Source organism: Schistocerca americana, chromosome 8 (assembly GCF_021461395.2).
Source record: "Schistocerca americana isolate TAMUIC-IGC-003095 chromosome 8, iqSchAmer2.1, whole genome shotgun sequence".
Classification (NCBI taxonomy): Eukaryota; Metazoa; Arthropoda; class Insecta; order Orthoptera; family Acrididae; genus Schistocerca; species Schistocerca americana.
The window spans coordinates 132746597-132773066 of NC_060126.1; the positions used below are offsets into that span (position 1 = coordinate 132746597).

The 26470-nt window shown below is 41.8% G+C and overlaps 1 protein-coding gene across 2 annotated transcripts in view; it reads right to left on the minus strand.

The window, feature by feature from the left end:
* LOC124544606 (uracil phosphoribosyltransferase homolog) overlaps window positions 1-26470 on the minus strand; it is a 39338-nt gene that overhangs the window by 10224 nt on the left and 2644 nt on the right. The window contains exon 6 of one of the 2 annotated variants that reach the window (XM_047123198.1): window positions 4238-4486. The exons of the other annotated variant lie outside the window; for it this stretch is intronic. Coding sequence (XP_046979154.1) covers window positions 4346-4486 — 141 coding nt within the window. The 3' untranslated portion in view covers window positions 4238-4345. Of the gene's footprint in view, window positions 1-4237; window positions 4487-26470 lie in introns of those variants that run through there. 2 annotated transcript variants of the gene reach the window in all.

Here is a 26470-nt window from a genome sequence, read left to right on the forward strand (position 1 = left end):
CTCCATTCTCCTGGATATGGATGGAACTATGGGAGTCACCAACTTGGACATGGAATGTATAGAGCGACAGGAAGTTTTGGATAAAAATTGGGAGTGGTCCCTGGAGACCCCACTCATACAATGTGGCAAGGATATGACATAGCCAAATCGTGTCATACGCTTTACGTAAGTAAAAAAAGACAGCAATCAGGTGTTGCCATCTGGATAAGGCTGTTTAGATGGCAGACTCGGTGGACACAAGATTATCAGTGGTAGAGCGTCCCTGGCGGAAGCCAGCAGGCCACGTGACTCCCAACCGCCAACATACCATACGTTCCAGCAGCTTACAAAGAATGTTGGTGAGGCTGGTGGGCCGATAGCTTTCCACGTCAAGCGTGTTTTTAGCAGGTTTGAGCATCGGAATGATGGTGTTCTCCCGCCACTGCGATTGAAAGATGCCATCACACCAGATCCGGTTGAAGATGACGAGATTTTGCTTGTAGTCAGATGAGAGATGTTTAATCATCTGGCTGTGGATGCGATCAGGCCCAGGAACTGTGTTGGCGCTGTGTGCAAGGGCACTGACGAGCTCCCACTCTGTAAAAGGGACATTATAGGATTCACTGCAGCATGTAGTGAATGAGAGGACGTTCCCTTCCAGCTGCTGTTTGAGTGTGTGAAAGGCTGGGGGATAATCCTCCTTCGCAGAGGCTTGAGTCAAGTGCTCAGCAAAGCGCTCTGCAATCACGTTTACGTCGGTACATAACTCGCCATTTATGGGAACACTGGGGACAGCTGTTGGGGCCTGGTACCCGAAAAGACGTTTGATCTTTGCCCACACTTGGGAAGGCGCTGTGTGGCACCCAATGGTGGAGACGTATCTCTCCCAACACCACTCCTTCCGTTGTTTGATAAGGTAGTGAACACGGGCACGGAGCCGTTTAAAGGCTATGAGCTGCTCCAGGAAAGGGTGCTGCTTATGCCACTGTAGAGCTCACCAACACTTCTAAATTGCTTCAGCGACTTCCGGCGACCACCAAGGGACTGCCTTACGCCTTGGGCACACTAAGGAGCGAGGGATCGCGTATTCTGCCGCAAAAACAATTGTGCTAGTCACCTGCTCAACCATCACATCGATGTTACCGTGTGGGGGAGAGTCAGCGGTGACAACAGAGGTAAAAGTTCTCCAGTCTGCCTTGTTCAAAGAACATCTGCGCAGGCGTCCGTGTGCTTGACGCTGGGGCAGTCACAGGAAGCTGGGAAAGTGGTCACTACCGCACAGATCGTCATGTGCTCTCCAGTGGATAGATGGGAGAAGTCCTGGGCTGCAAATCAATAAATCAATGGCCGAGTAACTACCATGAGCCACACTGAAATGTGTGGCGGCCCCAGTATTTAAGAGGCAGAGGCCGTGCGACAGTGAAGTATCGACATTTCTGCCTCGGAAGCATGGTACCACCCCATGATGGGTTATGGGCATTAAAATCTCCCAGAAGTAGAAAAGGTTTAGGGAGTTGATCAGTCAGTGCAGCTAATACATTCAGGGGTACTGCACCATCTGGAGGAAGATATACATTGCAGACAGTTATTTCCTGTGTCCTCCTCATTCCGACAGCCACAGCTTCAAGAGGAGTTTGAAGGGGCACATGTTCACTACAGACCGAGTTTAGGACATAAGCGCAAACTCCACCTGACACTCGATTATAGTGGCTATGGTTCCTGTGATATCCCTTGCCACGGAGGGCAGGGGTCTGCATTGCTGGGAACCAGGTTTCCTGGAGGGCAATGCAGATAGCAGGTGTAAAGCTTAGCTCTTTCAAGGGCAGTGGTTATCAGTGTTAATGCCTGGTGATAGCCACTGCCCCTCAAAGAGTTAACAGTTGCCATAGCTCTGCCAGGCATTGGAAAAAACTGCCGCAATTCCACTGGAGGCTGACATCGTGAGACTGGGAAGGCACGGAACATTCAATGAGGCAGTTTACGCCTCAGGGTCACCTGCTGCCACCGATTTATTGCCTGAGCAGTCTATATCCATTGTGTCGGAGGGTCTGGCGAGATCTAGGTCCTCAGCGGACGCCAAAATCTCCACCCCATCCTCAGCCGCTGAGCTTGTAGGTAGCGATGGTGTGGGTGCCACCACAATTTCCTTGGTCTCAGGGGTTTTCTTTTTGGATTTCTCTCACTGCTCCTTGGGTTTCCCTGGCTGGGACGACTTCACTGGCTCAGTCTCCGAGACTGAGGATGAGCGTGAAGCCATACGACCAGCTGCTTTTGGGCTCTTCAGCCACTGGCGGGTGTCGTCTTCCCCACTAGAAGAAACCTGGAAAGGGGACGACCCAAGGGACCCCTTTCTAGCGAGAGAAGCCAAAGAAGGCTTATGCTTCTCCGGCTTAGAAGTGGGGACGGATGTCCCCGATGGTTGGGGGTGGGGGTGGGGGTGGGGGGGGTGTTGCTCCTGAAGTGGGTGGTGCGGGGGCAACAGGGAGGGAAATGCCCCCCACCATCAAGGGGGCAGGTTTAGTCTTCGGGCTCTGAGAGGTGACGTGGGTTGGCGAAGCTGATAGTGCCAGAACTGTTGTAATGGCGGTGTAAGACGATGTCATACACACAGGATGCAGGCGTTTAAATTTTCTCTTAGTCTCAGTGTAGGTCAATTTGTCCAGGGTCTTGTACTCCATAGGTTTCCTTTCATTCTGGAGAATCCTGCAGTCAGGTGAGTAAGGCGAATGATGCTCTCCACAGTTGACACAGATGGGAGGTGGGGCACATGGGGTATTGGGATGTGATGGGCGTCCGCAATCTCGGCATGTGATGCTGGAAGTCCAGCAGCAAGACATATGGCCGAACTTCCAGCACTTAAAGCACTGCATCAGGGGTGGGATATACGGCTTTACATCACACCAGTAGACAATCACCTTGACCTTCACCCTCAAAGCCCAAGATGAAGGCACCAGTGGCAACCTGATTATATCCTTCGGACCCTGGTGGACACACCAGACAAAATGTACACCTCGCCGCTCTAAATTGGCGCGCAGCTCATTGTTGGACTGCAAAAGAAGGTCTCTGTGAAATATGATACCCTGGACCATATTTAAGCTCTTATGGGGCGTGATGGTTACAGAAATATCCCCCAGCTTGGAGAGAAAAAACACCCACACACACAAGCGAGTAACTCCGGTGACTGGGCAGAGGATGCTGTTTCGATCGAGACTGACCCAGATCTCATTTTGGACAAGTCCATCACCTCCCCAAACTTGTTCTCTAAATGCTCAACAAAAAAACTGAGGCTTCCTCATCATGAAAAAACTCCCCATCAGCTCTCGAACATACAAGGTACCGGGGCGAATAAGATCCGCTGACATCCTTAGCCTGACGTTCCTCCCATGGTGTTGCCAGGGAAGGGGAACAATAGCTTACCTAGATATGGAATAGTACACCAGTTGGTTTATAGTGTGGTTGTTATTGCAGAGGGGGCATAAATGTAGGGCAAGATTTTCCTTCTTTGTTTCTTGTGCAGGATTTTGTCAACTAATTCAGGGTTATAGCCATTGTTATATGCAATATATTTAATGGTGTCTACTTCTGTTTGGACATTTTGTTTTGACATTGATATGGATGTGAGGTGATGCACCATGGAATGGAAGGCTGCATGTTTGTGTATTACTGGATGTTGTGAACATGAGGGTGTTACTGTGTCTGTTGTTGTGGATTTTCTGTAAATTTTGAAAGTATGTGTATTTGTGGTGATATCTATGTTCAGGACCACCAGAAAGCTACTCTGTTCAGAACCACCAGAAAGCTACTCTGTTCCGAAAGGATAAAAGTAATACCACTTTCATTTGGCAGTCTATTGGGATCGGCACAATATTGCCCTGTTACATTGGCCATGGACGCAACTTCCCAGTTGTGCTCGTATAAGACCCACCACATAAGTTACAAAATAAGCAACAGCAAGAAAAGACGGAAAAATACACCCCATATGGCGACACTGGTAAACGCAGAAGGAGACTGCACCAACAAGTGCAGAAAATTCATTTGAGTTAGAATTACGGCTCCAAAGAATAGAAGACAGAGAAGTTGGCCCTGGCAACCAGTGATCAACAACATTGCCTTATAAAGCACATAACAAGAAATAAAAAATAATTAAGAGCTTCTTTTGAATGAATTGTCTATGAAAGAATAGTAAACACATAATGAATCCAAAATATAATTTACTGTCGCAAAACTGAAACAGAAAGAAAGAAGAATACAGTGGCAGCAGAAAGTGCACCCATATTACAAGCAGTGAGTGCACGTAATTAGTTCAGAACTTAACAAAATTGTTTTGACTGGGTAATGCATATGGTGGACGTTAATACGACAGGAATTATCGATGCAGAGCAGCGAGCACGGGGAGGTGTGTTGTCCAGTCAGCAGCAGCACGAGAGCAGATGTCAGCTTCAGCTTCACTGCCAGCTTTGGCTGTTCTACAACCAGTATGCAGTTCACAGTTCCCAAGAAGGGTGAGCTGTGAACATTTAAATAGTAGAAACAGTTCTGTGAATATAGGGTTTAATATTAATACTGTCGATTGGTAATAAATAGTGTATGCCGATCACAAGAAAGATGACAATGCAAAATGAGGAATTACGATCAATACTAGAAGGTATAATTAAAGAAGAAGCAGAGAAGGATAAGGAAGGATAGAAAGTGGAACAAGTAGAATTAAGTCCATTAAGGAACAAATTACTGAATCAATAGATGACATACTCAGCCATAAAATACAAGAGGTTAAAGCTAACTTAGAATCTAACTTCAATGCACAAATTAATGATCGTTGTTGTGGTCTTCAGTCCTGAGACTGGTTTGATGCAGCTCTCCATGCTACTCTATCCTGTGCAAGCTTCTTCATCTCCCAGTACCTACTGCAACCTACATCCTTCTGAATCTGCTTAGTGTATTCATCTCTTGGTCTCCCTCTACGATTTTTACCCTCCACGCTGCCCTCCAATGCTAAATTTGTGATCCCTTGATGCCTCAAAACATGTCCTACCAACCGATCCCTTCTTCTAGTCAAGTTGTGCCACAAACTTCTCTTCTCCCCAATCCTATTCAATACTTCCTCATTAGTTATGTGATCTACCCACCTTATCTTCAGCATTCTTCTGTAGCACCACATTTCGAAAGCTTCTATTCTCTTCCTGTCCAAACTGGTTATCGTCCATGTTTCACTTCCATACATGGCTACACTCCATACAAATACTTTCAGAAATGACTTCCTGACACTTAAATCTATACTCGATGTTAACAAATTTCTCTTCTTCAGAAACGATTTCCTTGCCATTGCCAGTCTACATTTTATATCCTCTCTACTTCGACCATCATCAGTTATTTTACTCCCTAAATAGCAAAACTCCTTTACTACTTTAAGTGTCTCATTCCCTAATCTAATCCCCTCAGCATCACCCGATTTAATTTGACTACATTCCATTATCCTCGTTTTGCTTTTGTTGATGTTCAAGACACTGTCCATTCCGTTCAACTGCTCTTCTAAGTCCTTTGCTGTCTCTGACAGAATTACAATGTCATCGGCGAACCTCAAAGTTTTTATTTCTTCTCCATGGATTTTAATACCTACTCCGAATTTTTCTTTTGTTTCCTTTACTGCTTGCTCAATATACAGATTGAATAACATCGGGGAGAGGCTACAGCCCTGTCTCACTCCTTTCCCAACCACTGCTTCCCTTTCATGCCCCTCGACTCTTATAACTGCCATCTGGTTTCTGTACAAATTGTAAATAGCCTTTCGCTCCCTGTATTTTACCCCTGCCACCTTCAGAATTTGAAAGAAAGTATTCCAGCTAACGTTGTCAAAAGCTTTCTCTAAGTCTACAAATGCTAGAAACGTAGGTTTGCCTTTTCTTAATCTTTCTTCTAAGATAAGTCGTAAGGTTAGTATTGCCTCACGTGTTCCAACATTTCTACGGAATCCAAACTGATCTTCCCCGAGGTCTGCTTCTACCAGTTTTTCCATTCGTCTGTAAAGAATTCGCGTTAGTATTTTGCAGCTGTGACTTATTAAACTGATAGTTCAGTAATTTTCACATCTGTCAACACCTCCTTTCTTTGGGATTGGAATTATTATATTCCTCTTGAAGTCTGTGGGTATTTCGCCTGTCTCATACATCTTGCTCACCAGATGGTAGAGTTTTGTCATGACTGGCTCTCCCAAGGCCATCAGTAGTTCTAATGGAATGTTGTCTACTCTCGGGGCCTTGTTTCGACTCAGGTCTTTCAGTGCTCTGTCAAACTCTTCACGCAGTATCTTATCTCCCATTTCATCTTCATCTACATCCTCTTCCATTTCCATAATATTGTCCTCAAGTACATCGCCCTTGTATAAACCCTCTATATACTCCTTCCACCTTTCTGCCTTCCCTTCTTTGCTTAGAACTGGGTTGCCATCTGAGCTCTTGATATTCATACAAGAGGTTCTTTTCTCTCCAAAGGTGTCTTTAATTTTCCTGTAGGCAGTATCTATCTTACCCCTAGTCAGACAAGCCTCTACATCCTTCCATTTGTCCTCTAGCCATCCCTGCTTAGCCATTTTGCACTTCCTGTCGATCTCATTTTTGAGACGTTTGTATTCCTTTTTGCCTGCTTCATTTACTGCATTTTTATATTTTCTCCTTTCATCAATTAAATTCAATATTTCTTCTGTTACCCAAGGATTTCTATTAGCCCTCGTCTTTTTACCTACTTGATCCTCTGCTGCCTTCACTACTTCATCCCTCAGAGCTACCCATTTTCTTCTTCTACTGTATTTCTTTCCCCCATTCCTGTCAATTGTTCCCTTATGCTTTCCCTGAAACTCTGTACAACCTCTGGTTCTTTCAGTTTATCCAGGTCCCATCTCCTTAAATTCCCGCCTTTTTGCAGTTTCTTCAGTTTCAATCTGCAGTTCATAACCAATATATTGTGGTCAGAATCCACATCTGACCCTGGAAATGTCTTACAATTTAAAACCTGGTTCCTAAATCTCTGTCTTACCATTATGTAATCTATCTGATACCTTTTAGTATCTCCAGGATTCTTCCAGGTATACAACCCTCTTTCATGATTCTTGAACCAAGTGTTAGCTATGATTAAGTTATGCTCTGTGCAAAATTCTACAAGGCGGCTTCCTCTTTCATTTCTTCCCCCCAATCCATATTCACCTACTATGTTTCTTTCTCTCCCTTTTCCTACTGATGAATTCCAGTCACCCATGACTATTAAATTTTCGTCTCCCTTCACTACCTGAATAATTTCTTGTATCTCGTCATACATTTCATCAATTTCTTCATCATCTGCAGAGCTAGTTGGCATATAAACTTGTACTACTGTAGTAGGCATGGGCTTTGTGTCTATCGTGGCCACAATAATGCGTTCCCTATGCTGTTTGTAGTAGCTAACCTGCACTCCTATTTTTTTATTCATTATTAAACCTACTCCTGCATTACCCCTATTTGATTTTGTATTTATAACCCTGTAATCACCTGACCAAAAGCCTTGTTCCTCCTGCCACCGAACTTCACTAATTCCCACTATATGTAACTGTAACCTATCCATTTCCCTTTTTAAATTTTCTAACCTACCTGCCCAATTAAGGGATCTGACATTCCACGCTCCGATCCGTAGAATGCCAGTTTTCTTTCTCCTGATAACGACGCCCTCTTGAGTAGTCCCCGCCCGGAGATCCGAATGGGGGACTATTTTACCTCCGGAATATTTTACCCAAGAGAACGCCATCATCATTTAATCATACAGTAAAGCTGCATGTCCTCGGGAAAAATTACGGCTGTAGTTTCCCCTTGCTTTCAGCCGTTCGCAGTACCAGCACAGCAAGGCCGTTTTGTTAATGTTACAAGGCCAGATCAGTCAATCATCCAGACTGTTGCCCCTGCAACTACTGAAAAGGCTGCTGCCCCTCTTCAGGAATCACATGTTTGTCTAGCCTCTCAACAGATACCCCTCCGTTGTGGTTGCACCTACGGTACGGCCATCTGTATCGCTGAGGCACGCAAGCCACCCCACCAACGGCAAGGTCCATGGTTCATGGGGGGAATTAATGATCAAAACATTAAAATAATTGAAATAAGTTCTACAGTAAATGAATTACGAGAATCAATGCCAGTAGAGGTACAACAAGTAGCTAAACTAGTATTAACGTATTAACAGATGATTTACAAGAAAGTGTACACAGAATAACAACCCGACAGCGGACGGGCTATGTAGATAATGTGAACTCCCAATTCCATGCGGTACGACTAGTATTTCCGATGCAAATAAGCGCATCACGTCCATACAGAGAAATGCTGTAATAGGGACACCTGATACTATAAAACATTTGGAAAAACATTTACAGTTACTCGTAGAACAAGAAGTAAAAGACAAAACAGAAATAAATAATGACAAAATCACCTCTGGGGAAGGTACAATTAACGGTAAACAAGAACTTAATAGAATATGGAAAGCAGTAGACGATAACAAAAGGAAATTAGAAAAACAGTAAACCTGAAATTATGACGGGAGTAACTAAAGATGTAATACAGGATTTATGTACAGGAAAATGGGTTTCCAAAGTATAAACCAGACAGTGATGTACACCCAATTTATTTTTTACGAGTGTTTGCCAGAACTTTACCAAAAAAGAGGGATGACTTGAAGAAAATAGATTCTGCATTACGATATTTAATGGGAGATGCTGCAGAATGGGGAAATTCTCATGCAGAAGAATGTGTGTCTTAAAAGATTTTGAGGAAGCTTTAAGAGAAAGTACTGGTCTTCAAGTAGTCAGGAAAAATTAATCTTAAAGTTATTAGAACCTACTCCATACAATAATTCATGGGGCACATATAAAAAGTACGTAGAATGGCATTTGACAAAATCGAAATACTTAGATGATACAATACATGAAATGCACTTAGTAAAAGTATTCATTAGACATTTACCATACCACGCTCGACAAGGAATATTGTATAGAGGATGGAAAACCATGACCGAGTTATTAACATTTATTGAAGGTTTAGACACACTGAATACTGAAAAAAATGAAGATTATTCAGTGAATGACCGAAATTCATTGCCGCAGATGAAGGAATCCAATTATTGTAGAGTAAGCAATAATGAAACTGTTCACAGCAGGGATAACGGTCTAAATCACAATAACCTAGAGGGGGAAGAAATCAGACTGATAAACTCGCAGGTGTTTAAAACTCAAAAATCAACAAATAAATATGCAACGAAATAATGACACTGAAGCAAATCAGCGTATTACTGAAGTAAGTTCCAACTGGTATTCGGTCACTGTGATGGAAAACAAGAAAAATCCTGGGTCAAGGGCCAGACTCCAGTATGTCACAGAACAATACTTGGCCCATATATAAGTAAAATGATCACTAATAGTAAAATATCACTTATTAATGATTGGTTATTAGCGGAAGAGGAAAATTTAGAAAAGGTGCAACGCAAACCAATTGTAATCGGAAGAATAGGAAATAAAGGAGTGGAAATTTACGTTGATTCAGGAAGCGAAGTATCAATAATTTTGGAGGAATGGCCATTAAGTGGAAAACTAAAGGAATTTCTTAAGTTACCTGTTATGGGAGTGCTTATTGTAGGTATTGCAGGTACTAAGAGCAATGTAGTGAAATGGGAAACAAGGATTACTTTTGGAACAGATCAACTGATGTTTGAACAAACCATGCTAATAGTCCCTAAAATAAATAACATAAGTATTACTAGGAGTAGATTGGTTAATGAAATACACAGTGGTAAGAGACTTTCAGAGTGGTTCTTTTAAGTGCAATCTAGATAACTGTAATCAAGAGATCTTGTTTAAGACAGATGGCTGTCAAGGACTAAATGGGAGTAATTATTTACAGTTAATAGCAAATATGAGTTCAACGGAGAAGGATGTAAGTAATCTACAACAAACTGCAAATAAAGCTGATTTGTATGCAAAGGCTTACGAATGGGAACTGTTAACCCTTACTCACAAGGAAGAGCTATATGGAATATTATGCAGATATTCAGATGTATTTTCAGACAAACCCGGGAATATAGATAATTATGTATGTAGTTTTAAGATAAAAAACAAGGAACCTTTTTTCTGTAGACCTTACACAGTAACTATCAACGTAAAACAGGAAGAAATAGATAAAATGGTAGATAATAATGTTATAGAAAGAAGTACAAGCGTATACAACAATCCACTGTTAGTCGTCAAAGGCAACAGGAGTTGTGTGCCTAATACTAGACGCAAGAACTTTGAATTGTCACAGTGAACCGGAGAAAGATCGTCCCACATGCATAGACTACCTACTTGCTCATTTTGCAAAAGAAAATTATTTTAGTTCCATTGATCTTACAATGGGTACTGGCAGGTGAAATTAGTTAAATAATCTAGACCTTATACTGCATTCCTATATGACAGAAAGTAATAAACAGTTTGAAGTTTTGCCATTTGGGTTAAACATATCAGTATCAGTGTTTATAAGAGCATTAGATCAGGCATTAGGGAGAAAGTTGTTACAAGAGCTATTGATTTATGTAGATGATATACTTATTGTTTCAGAAACCTGGGAGGAACATTGTGAGTTACTTGCAAGAACACTAGAGAAATTTTATACCAAGGGAACAACTATTAAGCTCGCTAAATCACATTATGGGCAAGAGGAACTAAAATTCTTGGGACATCTTGTAGGAATAAGAGGAATTAAGCGAGATCCAGAATGTATTACGGGGATTAAAGACTGTCCACGTCCTCAGAATGTGAAACAGTTGCATTCCTTTTTAGTATTAGAGGGATTTTATAGACAGTATATACAAGGAAAAGTCATGAATAATCTATATCTACTATTGCTATTAAGGCAAAAGGTGAAATGGGTATGGGATGAAAATGCAGAAAAGGCATTCCAGGAAGTAAAGGATACCCTAGTCAATGCTCCTATTTTAAACCATTCAAGTTTCGTAGACCATTTGGCATCACAACAGATGCATCAGAATATGGCATAGCAGCAGAAGTATTTTAAGGGAAATGGGACCCAGAAGAGGGAGAACATAAAACCATTGCTTTCACTAGTTGCAGCCTAGACAAACATGAGCTGAATTATACAGCAATGGAGAAAGAATTACTTGCTGTGGTATGGAGCTTAAAGAAATTTGAAACACTGATTTGGGGTTCAGAAACTGTTATTTATACAGATCATCGAGCATCGATATACTAAATGGAAAGCCATTTATTACATAAGAGGCTCATGAGGAGTTTCAGATACACGTAGTATACATCAAGAGAACATTAAATTGCATACCAGATGTTTTATAACGATATCCATTAGGAATGAGTAATTCTCAGAGAACTACTGGACAAGCAATGATTTTAATATAAATTTTATGAATATAATATATCTAAAAACAAAGATGATGTGACTTACCAAACGAAAGCGCTGGCACGTCGATAGACACACAAACAAACACAAATATACACACAAAATTCTAGCTTTCGCAACCAACGGTTGCTTTGTCAGGAAAGAGGGAAGGAGAGGGAAAGACGAAAGGATGTGGGTTTTAAAGGAGAGGGTAAGGAGTCATTCCAATCCCCGGAGCGGAAAGACTTACCTTAGGGGGGAAAAAAGGACGGGTACACACACACACACACACACACACACACACATTATATATATATATATATATATATATATATATATATATATATATATATATATATATATATATATGACACAAGCAGACATATTAAAAGGCAAAGAGTTTGGGCAGAGATGTCAGTCGAGGCGGAAGTGCAGAGGCAAAGATGTTGTTGAATGACAGGTGAGGTATGAGTGGCGGCAACTTGAAATTAGCGGAGATTGAGGCCTGGTGGATAACGGGAAGAGAGGTTATATTGAAGAGCAAGTTCCCATCTCCGGAGTTCGGATAGGTTGGTGTTAGTGGGAAGTATCCAGATAACCCGGACGGTGTAACACTGTGCCAACATGTGCTGGCCGTGCACCATGGCATGTTTAGCCACAGGGTGATCCTCATTACCAACAAACACTGTCTGCCTGTGTCCATTCATGCAAATGGACAGTTTGCTGCTGGTCATTCCCACATAGAATGCGTCACAGTGTAGGCAGGTCAGTTGGTAAATCACGTGGGTGCTTTCACACGTGGCTCTGCCTTTGATCGTGCACACCTTCCGGGTTACAGGACTGGAGTAGGTGGTGGTGGGAGGGTGCATGGGACAGGTTTTACACCGGGGGCGGTTACAAGGGTAGGAGCCAGAGGGTAGGGAAGAACAATTGGGGATTTCATAGGGATGAACTAAGAGGTTACGAAGGTTAGGTGGACGGCGGAAAGACACTCTTGGTGGAGTGGGGAGGATTTCATGAAGGATGGATCTCATTTCAGGGCAGGATTTGAGGAAGTCGTATCCCTGCTGGAGAGCCACATTCAGAGTCTGATCCAGTCGCAGAAAGTATCCTGTCACAAGTGGGGCACTTTTGTGGTTCTTCTGTGGGAGTTTCTGGGTTTGAGAGGATGAGGAAGTGGCTCTGGTTATTTGCTTCTGCACCAGGTCAGGAGGGTAGTTGGGGGATGCGAAAGCTGTTGTCAGGTTGTTGGTGTAATGGTTCAGGGATTCCCGACTGGAGCAGATTCATTTGCCACGAAGACCTAGGCTGTAGGGAAGGGACCGTTTGATGTGGAATGGGTGGCAGCTGTCATAATGGAGGTACTGTTGCTTGTTGGTGGGTTTGATGTGGACAGACGTGTGAAGCTGGCCATTGGACAGGTGGAGGTCAACGTCAAGGAAAGTGGCATGGGATTTGGAGTAGGACCAGGTGAATCTGATGGAACCAAAGGAGTTGAGGCTGGAGAGGAAATTCTGGAGTTGTTCTTCACTGTGAGTCCAGATCATGAAGATGTCATCAATAAATCTGTACCAAACTTTGGGTTGGCAGGCCTGGGTAACCAAGGCGGCTTCCTCTAAGCGACTCACGATAGGTTGGCGTACGAGGGGGCCATCCTGGTACCCATGGCTGTTCTCTTTAATTGTTGGTATGTCTGGCCTTCAAAAGTGAAGAAGTTGTGGGTCAGGAAAGAGGTTTTAGGTAGGGTGGCAGGTGATCGGCGTGAAAGGAAGTGCTCCATCGTAGCGAGGCCCTGGACGTGCGGGATATTTGTGTATGAGGAAGTGGCATCAATGGTTACAAGGATGGTTTCCGAAGGTAACAGATTGGGTAAGGATTCCAGGCGTTCGAGAAAGTGGTTGGTGTCTTTGATGAAGGATGGGAGACTGCATGTAATGGGTTGAAGGTGTTGATCTACGTAGGCAGATTAGGTTAGGTTAGTGTTTAACGTCCCGTCGACAACGAGGTCATTAGAGAAGGAGCGCAAGCTCGGGTTAGGGAAGGATTGGGAAGGAAATCGGCCGTGCCCTTTCAAAGGAACCATCCCGGCATTTGCCTGAAACGATTTAGGGAAATCACGGAAAACCTAAATCAGGATGGCTGGAGACGGGATTGAACCGTCGTCCTCCCGAATGTGAGTCCAGTGTGCTACCACTGCGGCACCTCGCTCGGTATGTAGGCAGAGATACGTTCTGTGGGGGCTTGGTAACCAGCTACAATGGGGCGGCCGGGATGATTGGGTTTGTGAATTTTAGGAAGGAGGTAGAAGGTAGGGGTGCGGAGTGTCGGTGGGGTCAGGAAGTTGATGGAGTCAGGTGAAAGGTTTTGTAGGGGGCCTAAAGTTCTGAGGATTCCTTGAAGCTCCGCCTGGACATCAGGAATGGGATTACCTTGGCAAACTTTGTACGTGGTGTTGTCTGAAAGCTGACGCAGTCCCTCAGCCACATACTCCCGACGATCAAGTACCACAGTCGTGGAACCCTCGTCCGCCGGAAGAATGACGATGGATTGGTCAGCCTTCAGATCACGGATAGCCTGGGCTTCAGCAGTGGTGATGTTGGGAGTAGGATTAAGGTTTTTAAGAAAGATTGAGAGGCAAGGCTGGAAGTGAGAAATTCCTGGAAGGTTTGGAGAGGGTGATTTTGGAGAAAGAATACAAATACATCATATTGGAAATTATGTGTACTTGAGTGTGCACAAAATGATTTAATTTGGTTTATGCATAAAGGTTATGGGTATTTTGGAGTAAGGAAGTGTATAAAACATATGATGAAGTTTTACCATTTTAAACACCTACGTAAGAAAGTTGTAAGATTACTACGAACCTGTCAAGTCTGTCAAAAGGTGAAGGAAAATAATAAAGGAAACCATAACACAATGTATCCTATAATACCTAGAGCTTTACATGATTTAACAGCTTCAGATGTCTATGGATCATTACCAACAAGTCAAGGAGGTGTCAGTTATATTTACGTTCTATTAGAGCGTTGGTCTAAAAATATTACATTACATACAATTAAACAAGCTAACACAGAGACAGTTATAAACTGTATGTGCAAATATTTTGTAGAGGTAGGAAAACCTAGGAGATTATTAATGGATAATGGTTCACAGTTTGTGAGTCAATCATTTAAAGAGTTTGTAGCTTGGGAGAACATAAGGCATACCGCGATATCAAAATATAATCCAAAATCGAATCCATGTGAAAGAGTTATGAAGGAGATAGGACGTTTATGCAGAACTTACTGTTCACCGAGACATACAACTTGGGCAAAATTAGTGCCAGAATTTCAAATGGTTTTTAATTAACTACCCTATTTGTCTATGGGATTGTCTCCTGTAGAAATACTATGAAGAAAATTTATAGGGGAACTGCTATTAAAATTCTTCATATGGCGAGAGGTACAGCAGGAAGAAAGTGCTAAATTAGACAAAATAGTAGAAAATCAATTGTGTAGATCAGCTGATATAAAGATTACAAAATTATAATATGTCAGCAATAAAACCAACATTTGAAATGAACGATCTTGGGTTGGTAAAAGAAGATGATCATAGTTCTAATCTTAAAAAGGAATCACAGGACCATTTAAGATCATGGATAGTCCACACCCGAAAGCATAATATCTAGAGAAATATAATCAAGGAATAAATAAATTTAAAAATTATCTCTCTCTCTCTCTCTCTCTCTCTCTCTCTCTCTCTCTCTCTCTGTGTGTGTGTGTGTGTGTGTGTGTGTGTGTGTGTGTGTGTGTGTGTGAAGCGGTGACACTTTCTGTGCAACCCACGCATCATTTTGCAAAACAATGCATGGGCACATACAGCTCAAGCTGTGGCTGCTCCGTTCGGTCGATGGGACTGGGAAGTACTGTATCATCCACCATACTCCCTGGACTTAAGTCCTTGTGACTGATTTGTTTCCAAAGATGAAGAAACCACTTCATGGCATTCGCTTCAGAACTTTTCCAGAGATTCAACAGGCAGTAGACAGCTCCATTCGCACCATCAACAGAACAGGCTCTGCTAACGGCATACTACGCCTTCCACATTGCTGACAACGGGTTCTACATAATGCTGGTGACTACTTTGAAGGACAGAAACAGGTGCAAACATAAAACTCTTTTGTATAGTTTTGTATAGTTGCCACTATTTAAGGTCCAACCCTCATTTATTAATAATTGTCTCTGACTTTTCGCAGATGATGCAGTTATCTATAATGAAGTACTGTCTGAAAGAAGCTAAACAAATATTCAGTCAGATCTTTATAAGATTTCAAACTTGCTTTACATTTTAAGAAATGTAATATTGTGCAGTAAAAAAAAAGAGACTGCTATACCTTTATGCTTTTGGCCAAATGATCTGCAACAGAAAACACACACACACATTTACAAAAGCACAACTCGCACACATGATCACTGTCTTCGGCCGCTGTGGCTGGACTGTAAATTTCAGTGATGCCCGATGGGAGCAGCAATCTGGAGTGAGTGGTGATGGTAAAGAGGAGGCATGGGGTGGGAGGGGGAGGGATTGTGAGGCAGGGGTGGGGGAAAGAATAGGCTGCTTGTGGGAGCGGGCACAGATGTAGAGGGGACAGGATCGGGCTACCAGGCACAGTTGGGATGTTTGGAGGGGGGGAGGAGAGAAATGAAGGAGGAAAGAACTAGTGGTTGTGTTAAGAGAAGGTTGAGGCCAGGTAGGTTACAGGAAGATAGGATATATATTGCAAGGACAGTTCACACCTGTACAATTCAGAAAAGCTAGTGCTGGTAAGAAGGATCCAGATGGCACATGCCTGACGCTGGCATTCAAGTGACAGACAGCTTGTTAGTTTTCATGCCCACATACAAAGCAGCACAGTGACTGCAACTTCCTGTGAAGGCCTCAGTGAGACCCCTGGCATATTTGGCAAGGGACTAATTGTCACTAAAGATGCAATGACCAAAGGTGGCTAGGCTGCATGGGAGAGAATTATGGAATGGGTGACAGCTGTCAAAGTGGAGATATTGTTGCTGGTTGGTAGGTTTGATATGGATGGAGGTCGACATCAGGTGTCATGCTGGGTTGAGGAGGGCCAGATGAAGCAAATGAGAAGAAGGCATTGAGACTCTGGAGAAATGTGGATGGGATTTTCTCCCTATCTGTCCAGATCACAAAGATATCATCAATGAATCTTAGCCAGGCGAAGAGTTTGGGATTCTGGGCAGTTCAAGGAAGGATTCCTCTAAACGGCTCATGATTAGGTTAGCATAGAAAGATACCATGTGGTTGCCCATTGATGTACAATTCATTTATTTGTAGGTGTTGTCTTTAAATGAGAAGCAGCTGTGTGTGAGAATGTAGATGGTCCCAGTGACCAGGAAGGAGGTCGTAGGTTTGGAGTCAGTTGGGCATTGGAAAAGGTAGTGTTCCATAGCAACAAGACTGTGTCCACTGGATATGTTAGTGTAGAGGGAGGTGGCATCAACGCTGATGAGAGGGGTGCAGTATGGTAAATGAATAGGGAAGGTGGAGAGTTAGTGGAGGAAATGGATGGTTTCTTTTATATAGGAAGTCATGTTACTGGTAACAGGCTGAAGGCACAGGTCCGCAAGAGCAGATTCTCTAAATGGGAGTGCAGTAACCAGCCACAAAGGGCGCTCTCTCTCTCTCTCTCTCTCTCTGTCTGTGTGTCTGTGTGTGTGTGTGTGTGAGCGAGGAGGACATCAAAGGCAGACTAGCATTAGCAAAAAAGGGCATTCCTGGCCATGAGAAGTCTAGTAGTATCCAACATAGGCCTTGATTTGAGGAAGAAATTTCTAAGAATGTACTTTTGGAGCACAACATTATATTGACGTGAAACATAGACTGTTGGAAAGCCAGAGCAGAAGAGAATCGCAGCATTTGAGGTGTGGTGCAACAGATGAATGTTGAAAAGTAGGAGGACTGATAAGGTAAGGGATGAGGTGGTTCTGCGCAGAATCGGAGATGATAGGACATCTATTAACACATCAGGGAATAACTTTCATGGTACTACAGGGAGTGGTAGAGGGCAAAAACCGCAGAGGAAGAGAGAAATTGGAATACATCCAGCAAGTTACTGAGACGTAGGTTGCAAGTGCTACTCTGAGCTGAACACATTGAGAGGTTGGCACAGGAGAGAAATTCATGGTGCACTGCAACAAACTAGTCAGAGGATGGATGAAAAACAAAAAAAGAAGGATGTGTTGATTGATGGCAAGGCAAGGTTCAAGGTTAAGAAATTCTGGAAAGTTAATGGGCTCGTTTGGGGGTCATAGGGGTGAATCACAGTTGGTACTGAAGATACTATCAATGAGTCACAGCTGGAATCAATTAACTCTCATGATTTATAGGCATATAAAATGGAATGATCAGATAGTCTCAGTCATAAGCAAAGCAGGTGGCAGGATGCAGTGCTCACTGATGGAATACTAGATAAATGCCATCAGTCTACAAATGAAACTGCTTACAAAACACTTGTGTGACCCATCCCAGAATACTGCTTGGACTAACAGGGAATATTGAAGGGATACATAGGAAGGATGGATGATTGGTCAAAGGTTTATTCAACCCACGAAGAATGTCACGAAGGTGCTGAAAGAACTGAAGTGGCAGATGTCTGAAGAAAGACACAAACTATCTCATGAAAACCTACCTATAAAGTTTTTAGAAGCAACTTCAAATGCTGAATCTAGGGACATATTACAACCCCCAGCACGTGACTCCTACAGGGATCACAAAGACAAGAGTAGAATAAATAGAGCATAGTGTCTGCCATGTCATTTGCAGCAGTTTGAAGAGTACAGAAGCAGATGTGCATGTAGATATGTGGGCATGATCACCAATGAGCTGTCTACCAGAATGAATGGTCATTACCAAACTTTGGTCAAGAGCTCCTTCCCACCAGAAGCAGCTTTTCTGAACTATATAGCTGGAAGTTATTCTTGCAACATATCCTTCGTTCCCACAACCCTCTTGGTCTAAATCTGCACTAACCCACTATCTGCACACACTATACGATTTCTTCTGTCCTGTATCCCCTCCTAATCTACTCCCCTCCACATCATCATCTTCATGTGTCTTCGTGTGGCCTGAACTCGCCAGCTCTCTGGTACCCACGTGTCGCAGTCCTATCCTGTGCACCTGCTGCCTCTCCCTCCTGCAGTCCTATTCTGTGTACCTGCCGCCTGTCTCCATTCTGTCAGCTGCCCTTCCCAACTCTCCCCCCCCCCCCCCCCCCACTTTCTGTCTCTGTTCTCCCTCTACCCACCTCATCCAATACAATCTCTCACACTAAACAGCGGCCAGTACTGTGTGTGTGTGTGTGTGTGTGTGTGTGTGTGTGTGTGTGTGTGTGTGTGTGTGTGTGTGTTGCAATCTGAACTGTTAGTTTATTGAAGAGAGGTATGGTCAGAATCTTTATGAATGTCCTGATCTTTTGGACTCTTGCTTTGTTTAATGGGATTCTATATGCACCATAATTATATTAAAATATCCCCTTCCTGCCACGCCCCCCCCCCACCCCCATTATCCACACAGAACCACTGTACAGGTGGCACATATGCAACAGCTAGTAAAAAGCATGTGTAGACAAATATATACACGAAGCCACATAGCTCAAAAGATAATACACAGCAAAAATATACCTAACATATGCATATGCTTCTCAGCTTTTGGCAAAATCTAGGTGTAGTATCAAAGTAAATCCCATAATGTGCTGTGGCATAGATAGTACAAGTATTTCATCCCAAAATCTTATGTGTATTACATCACATTTGGACTTGTGTGTTTCATCATGTATGCAAAATGCAACTACTAAGGGGAGAAATAGTTAGAGCCCTAAGGAGGATATCCACCCCCCAAAAGACTCACCATGATAAAAAATTTATTTGTGAAACTTTTCACAAAAATTCCTTCAGTCACCTTCAAAGTACTCTTGATTAGATGCAATGCACTTGTCAAGTATCTTTTCCCAATGTTTGAAGCACGCCTGGAGCTCTTCAACTTTCATTTCGTCCAGTGTCCTTTGTGAAGATGTTTTTACAGCTTCCACATCATCATAACACTTCCCTTAAAGCATTTTTTTACATTTGCAGGAATGAGAAAAAAATCACATGGGGCTCAGTCTGACAAATACAGAGGGTTGGGGAATGTCAGACCAGGCGGTATAAATTCCCAATGCACATTTCCATGAACATAAAAAAGACAATGATCATCGTCTTCACATTCGACCCCACTTGAATTGCTTTTTATTGGTCTGGGAGAGTTGAGTGCCCTGCACTAGCTTGACACTTACTTGGTTTCTGGGTCATATCCATAACACCTGCTCTCATCGCCTGTCACGATTTTGTTCAGAAAGTCTGGGATCACTTTCCATCTCTGTTTTCAAGTCCTGGCACTCATTCAAGCGCATCATTTTTTGTTCCTGGTCAAACAAATTTAGTGGCAACACACTTCATGTGCAAATCCTGACTCAGAATACACTGGCATGAGCCCCAGCGGATACATGTCTCTGTTGAAATTTGGTTGATCGTTTAATAATGATCTTTAGTTTTTGGCGGATTTTTCAACGTTTTCCTCGTTTTGGGGTGTTGCAGGGCATCTGGAACATGGTTGGTCATCTCACCACATTGGAAGTGCCCAAACCAGCCGAAAACGTGTGTGGCTCATAGCATCCTCCATGATAGCCTCACAGCATTTGGTGCGTCTCCATTGCCAATTTCGTAAGCAGGAAACAAAATTTCACACACACTCTTTATTCTTTGCAAGCGGAACATGCCAACAGTCAGAGAAACACAATACTACACTCACACATTCGCCTACACACTGACACTGTCTGCAGAGTTGTTTCATGATGGCCTCTACTAACCCCACCTAGTGAGAGAAGTCTTTACTATGTTACAAATGGCAGTGGCACCCCCCTCCCCCCTCTTTTTTTGCCTCCCCTTGTCTATAATTGATGTTTTGGGTTCTTGTTGTGGGGATTCTTTATGTACTACTTATATAGGAGGGTAATCCCAATAGTGAGATTTTTTTTTTAAGTACAGAATTCTGTTTGTGTGGCAGTTTGTCACACTGTTATGAAGAGTGCTTCACGCGCTGTATGTAAACATGCACACGACAGGCTGAGGCACTCAGTCTTGGCTTGGCAGCTGTTGAGAATGGAGCTCCCGTTGGATGTTACCACCAAGTGCAAATTGTGTGCAGTTATTTGGTTTTTGAACGCAAAGGGTACTGTGCCGATTGAAATCCATTGCCAATTGACTGAAGTGTATGTTGAGTGCGTGCATGGATGTCAAAAATATTCATAAGTGGTGTAGAGAGTTTGCAGCTGATCAGACCAAAATTCACGACGAACAAAGGAGTGGGAGACCGTCAATTTCTGAGGAGACAGTGCTGAAAACTGAGCAAAGCATGCCTGTTAATCGTACATGTGTCACTTCTATACACAACTTTACTCAAAACAAACACCCTCTCGAAAAGATCCTTAACATTTATGTTAGATGTCAAAAAACTCCTCCTTTTCAGGAATGCTTTTCTTGCTGTTGCCACTCCTCATTTTATGGCTTCCCTATTTCGGTCATCATCAGTTATTTTCTTGCTCAAATACAAAACTCATTTACTTGTAGTGTCTCATTTCCTAATATAATACACTCAGCATCACCAGATTTACTTAGACTACATTCTGTTACTCTTGTTTTACTTTTATTGGTGTGTGTCTTATAATCTCCTTTCAAGATACTATCTATCCTGTTCAACTACTCTTCCAAGTCCTTAGCCATCTTCATCTTCATGATAAATCACACAGATCTAAAGGTTGTCAATTCAGTTAAATATCAAGAGATTACAATTATAATCAACTTAAATTGGAAAACTCACATAGAAAATATTGTGGGGACAGTAAACCAAATACTATGTTTTATTGGCGGAAATCTTAGAAGATACAACAGATCTACTAAAGAGTGTGGCTACACTGTACTTGTCCATCTGCTTCTGGAGTATTGCTGAAGGTATGGAATCCTTACCAGTTGGAATTCATAAAGAACATCAAAATAGTTCAAAGAAGGGCAGCTCATTTTGTATTATTGCGAAATAGGATAGAGAGTGTCGTGGATATGATACAGAAATTGGGTTGGTAATCATTAAAACAAAGGTGTTTATTACTGCAGTGAGATCTTTTCATGAAATTCCACACACTAGCTTCCTCCTCCTGAATGTGAAAATATTTTGTTGATGCCCAACTACATAGGGAGAAATGATCGTTATTATAAAGTAAGAGAAATTAAAGCTTGCAAGGAAAAATGTGTGTATTTTTCCCTTGCACAGTTTGGGAGTGGAACAGTAGAGAAATAGTCTGAATGTGGTTCGATGATCCCTCTGCTAAGCACTTCTTTGTTCCTGTCTCTGTAGCCTTGATGGACCTTGGCCTGTTCTAAGACATCATCATTTCATCTGTTTGTGTCCAATGTTCTGCATCACCATCCTTTGACACCAATAATTTTTAGACCTTCTTGCATTTCATCGAAGCCTTGGTCTTCCCCTGCTTCTTCATCATACTGGCTTTTGTACAAACTCTATTTTAGTTTGATTCTTATGTTCTATGCAAAAATCTTGGCCAACCCATTTCAGGTAGTTTATTTTCATGAACTTCATGATTTCAAGATCTTTATGTGATCAGTAAAGGTCAAAATTATATCATCTGTGTGACACTTCACCTTCATTAGACACCACATAGATTTTGCATAACACCTACATTCAAAATATCCTATTAGCTCTTCACACTGTTGTGTCAGTGTCCAGGTTTCTGAGCCATATGTTAATACTTGGATGTGCTAAAGTTTTATATAGTTGACACTTTGTTCTCCTGGACAGGTTTCTGGGCTTAAGTTGTGAGGCCAGCCCATAATAGCACTTGTTACCTACATGGGTGTGCTGCTTCATTTTCATACACATCATTCTATGATGTTACCAGTGTTCGCAGATAGACTAAATCACTAACAGATTTTGTTTGTGCCTGGCCAATTTCTAGCATTGTATTTACTTCTGCTTGTGTTATTCACATTTAGTTGGTTTTATTCATGATCACTTCCAGACCTATTTCTATTGCTGCTGCCATCAGTGTCTGTATGTTTCTTTGGCAACAATTCTGGTCTTGTAATAATATTGACATCATCTGCATTTGCCAGAATCTGTGCCATGTATTGCATATTGTCCCTTTTGTGTCAGTTTGAGCTGTAATAACATTCTCTTAATGTCATGTTAAAAAGCATACATGAGAGTGCAGACACTTCAGTGTGACAAATCAAGAAATGTGAGGTCTGTAAAAGGAGTCTTTGGAAGACCAGATCATTATTATGGTCATCCTGTAGAAGCAGCTCAGGTTCAAGTAGTGCAGTCATTTTTATCTGGATGATAAATGGGACTGTTCTTGCCAGAGTGCCAACAGAAAAGACACTATAACTGTAACATTTGAAGCTCAAAAAGCTGTGAAAGTGAAGAGGTACATGGCTCGCAGTATTAAAGAAACTTTTGTAATTTATAAGAGCAACTATACAACTTCACATATTGGAAGATCAAAATTTTATGGGCTACAACCTAAGTGTGTAGTTCCACACCCAGCTAGAGATGCCTGTTCATGCGTGTACTGCGTGAATTTTGAACTATGTGTGGTAACTTACTGGAGCACGTGACATATGACACCTTCGTTGGGCGTGTGAAGTCATTAGTAGTCTGTGACATAATGCGAGAGACTTCTTTATTTCAAGAATTTGATGACTGCTCTGGAAAGGGAGGACTGTCTTTTTAGACACTTGGTCTGGAAGACATAGTAGATAACTCTGCAGAGATTACATATGCAATGTGGGAGGAAAATAAACTAATTAAGAACACTGTTGCCTTTCACAGTTTCATTGATGAACTTGGTAAATGGTAAGTGAAAGCAGTAACACACCAGCATCTGAAGAAGTTGCAACAACACAGTGCAAATGTGGAAGGGTGTGTACAGGCTGAAGAACTATGTTTAGTGCTTTATTGTGATTTTGCTGAGAACTGGTCTGTAATTCTCCCACAAGAAGTACAAGGGTATCATTGAAGTAATGACCAGGTTTCAATTTTTACAGGAGTGACATTTTTAAAATAAGACACAAATATTGTAGTTATAAGTGATGACATATGAGATGACTCAGCACACACTTTGCTAGCAATTCGCAAAATTCTTCAACTGAGCAGAAAAAAAGAAGAATGGTCCAAACTATTCCTGTGAACGGAATTCAGCAGACACCTTTTTGGGCTCAAAATGATGGGCAAACTCATATAGCACGCACTTTAAAGAGCAAGAAATAAGACATTTCGTTCGCTCGGCCAACACCTCAGAAACAGCAGGATAATATTCAGATTCACAACCTGAGAAGGGGGAGGTTTGTGGTGTGTGTGTATGACTGTGACTAGTGGATTGCAGAGATTATAGACACGACTTATGAGTTAAATGAAATTGTAGTGGATTTTATGCTATCACATGGATCAGCTGCTGGATATAGGTTTCCAGCCGAAGGACAGCAACAACCCCATCAATGCTCGCTCCCTGTTCACAATGATTTGAAGATTGTAAGTGCTCCAGTTCGTATTGGTTCAACAGGAAGGCATCACTCTATATCAAAGGAAGACACTGAAGCAGTGGAACACATTTTTAGTTCATTGACTGGCTAATTTCAGTACAAAACAGAGTGCACAGATGTTGTATAAATTGAAACCTTTAAGTCGTTGGGGATTTCACATACATTTATGAACCATTTAAAATGCTTGAAAAATGAGTCTCTTATTCATCTTTCAAAACTAAAATTATGTTAAATAAGGCTAGGTTTTGATTTTTATGAGCCTTTTATGTGATAACAAAACAGGTTTTATGTATGGCAAAATTTTCAATTGTTTATAAAACCTGTTCAACCTAAAAGTGGAAGCTCTACTTTTCCGGGAATGTAGAACTATATGGTACTAATCAACAGAAAAATCAAAATTTTATGGATTGGCATTTACGAAAAAAAAATTGTTTTCCATAAATTATAAAAAAGTTCAGAATTCTATAGTACAAGAACTTTGACAGTAAGTCCAAATGGAGAATTTCTTTGTAATTATAAAGCAATTACCTTTCAAATAAAAGAAAAACCAACAAAATATCTAGAACTGCTCCAGAGATACATCATTTTAAAAACTTTCCCAAAATTCGGATCTTCAAAATGGTATGCACACTATTGGAGGGCTGTATCTCAGAGTAGACTTTTTTTGGAGAAAACAAAAGAATACGTGTTCCTTACTTAGTCCTTCATTTTAACATATGCTAAATTCAATAACATCTGATACTATGAAGGTAAGATTTTTTCCTAGCCTGCCTGAATTGATATAGACTATACCTTAAAAATAGTGAAGGTAGATACTGAGTAAAATATTTTCCAGAAATCAAGATATAGTGCATATACCTGACTGCCTTGATACAAAGCTTTCCAAATGTCGTGTGAAATGAGTTTCACACAGTTGATGTTTCCAGAGTCTGTGCCAACTGGCACTGAAGGCATCATTCTCTGAAAGATATCTCATTATGTCTGAGCTCAGAATATGTTCTAGGATTCTACAATATGTTCTAGGATTCTATAACAAATTGATGTTGAAGATATTCTACTACCCTTCTTGTGGACAGATGTTACCTGTGCTTTCTTCCAACTACTGGGCATGGATTTTTGTTCGAGGGATCTGTGTTAGATTATAGTTAGAAGAGGATAAAGAGGAATATTCAATACTAGCTGTTGGTTTTGGCCAGTGACGTAGGAAACATGGCAAACTTCGTAAATGGCATGGCAACTACAATGTGATATCTGCAGCAACTTTTTCAAACATCGCAAAGAACACAGGGGTTATAACGCAGTATCAGTGGTGTTTTCTTCAAATGGGATAAGCTACAGATTAGTTTGTTGCCACAACCAAGTATTTCACTTTTACATTCACTGACTTCGTCAAATAACAAGCAAATTGCAAAAATATGTACCAAAAAATGACATCACAGCTGTCATAAAGATTATAGCACAGGTCAAAGTTGATGACCAGTATTGAATATTCCTCCTGATCCGTGATTGACAGCTACCTATTTATAAAAGAGCTATCACAGCAATAATGAACCTGAGAGCAAATATGCTGATGCTTCTGTTTTGTTCATTGTCGTTATCCCACATCCGGCCATCCTGATTTAGGTTTTCCGTGATTTCCCTAAATCGCTCCAGGCAAATGCCGGGATGGTTCCTTTGAAAGCGCACGGCCGACTTCCTTCCCCGTCCTTCCCTAATCCAGCGAGACCGATGACCTCGCTGTCTGGTCTCCTTCCCCAAACCAACCAACCAACCAACCAACCATTGTTGTTACATCACTCTATGGATGACAGTCACCACCATAACACAACTGATGCAATTCGTTTTTTTCATGTGCTTTTTTTTTTCTTCATGCTAATTTTTTTAATAGCACACAAAATAATGTATACAGCTAACAGCTAACTTAGTGCTGCAGGTGACTGAAAACATATAAAGGAATTCGATACTGGAATGTACAGCTGTAACTGCTGCAGTCATACTGGGGATGCAGGCTATGGGAAACCAACATTATTGCCTTTTTCTGTGCCTTACAATCACTTTGTTATTCTGCTACAGATACAGTTAGGCACAGATGAAGAGACTTGCACAGGATAGACTAGTGAGAAAATCTGCATGAAACCAGCCTTCAGACTGAAGACCACATCACAGCAGGTAAATAGCAGCAATTTTTGTGCCAATTTGAATGGTCTTCAAAAATGCCTTCACGTAGACAATTTACGTGATGGCATTTGAGAGGATTCATTAACAGAAAGATAAGCACAGAGGTAGAGGTATTCAAGCAATTATTCTTCCCATGCTCCATATTCTTCCCATGCTCCATATGAGAATGGAACAGGAAGCAACCTCAATAACTGGTACAGTGGGATGTACCCTCTGCCGTGCACCTAACAGTGGTTTGCAGAGTCTAGATGCAGATTTATGCATAGTATGCTGGTG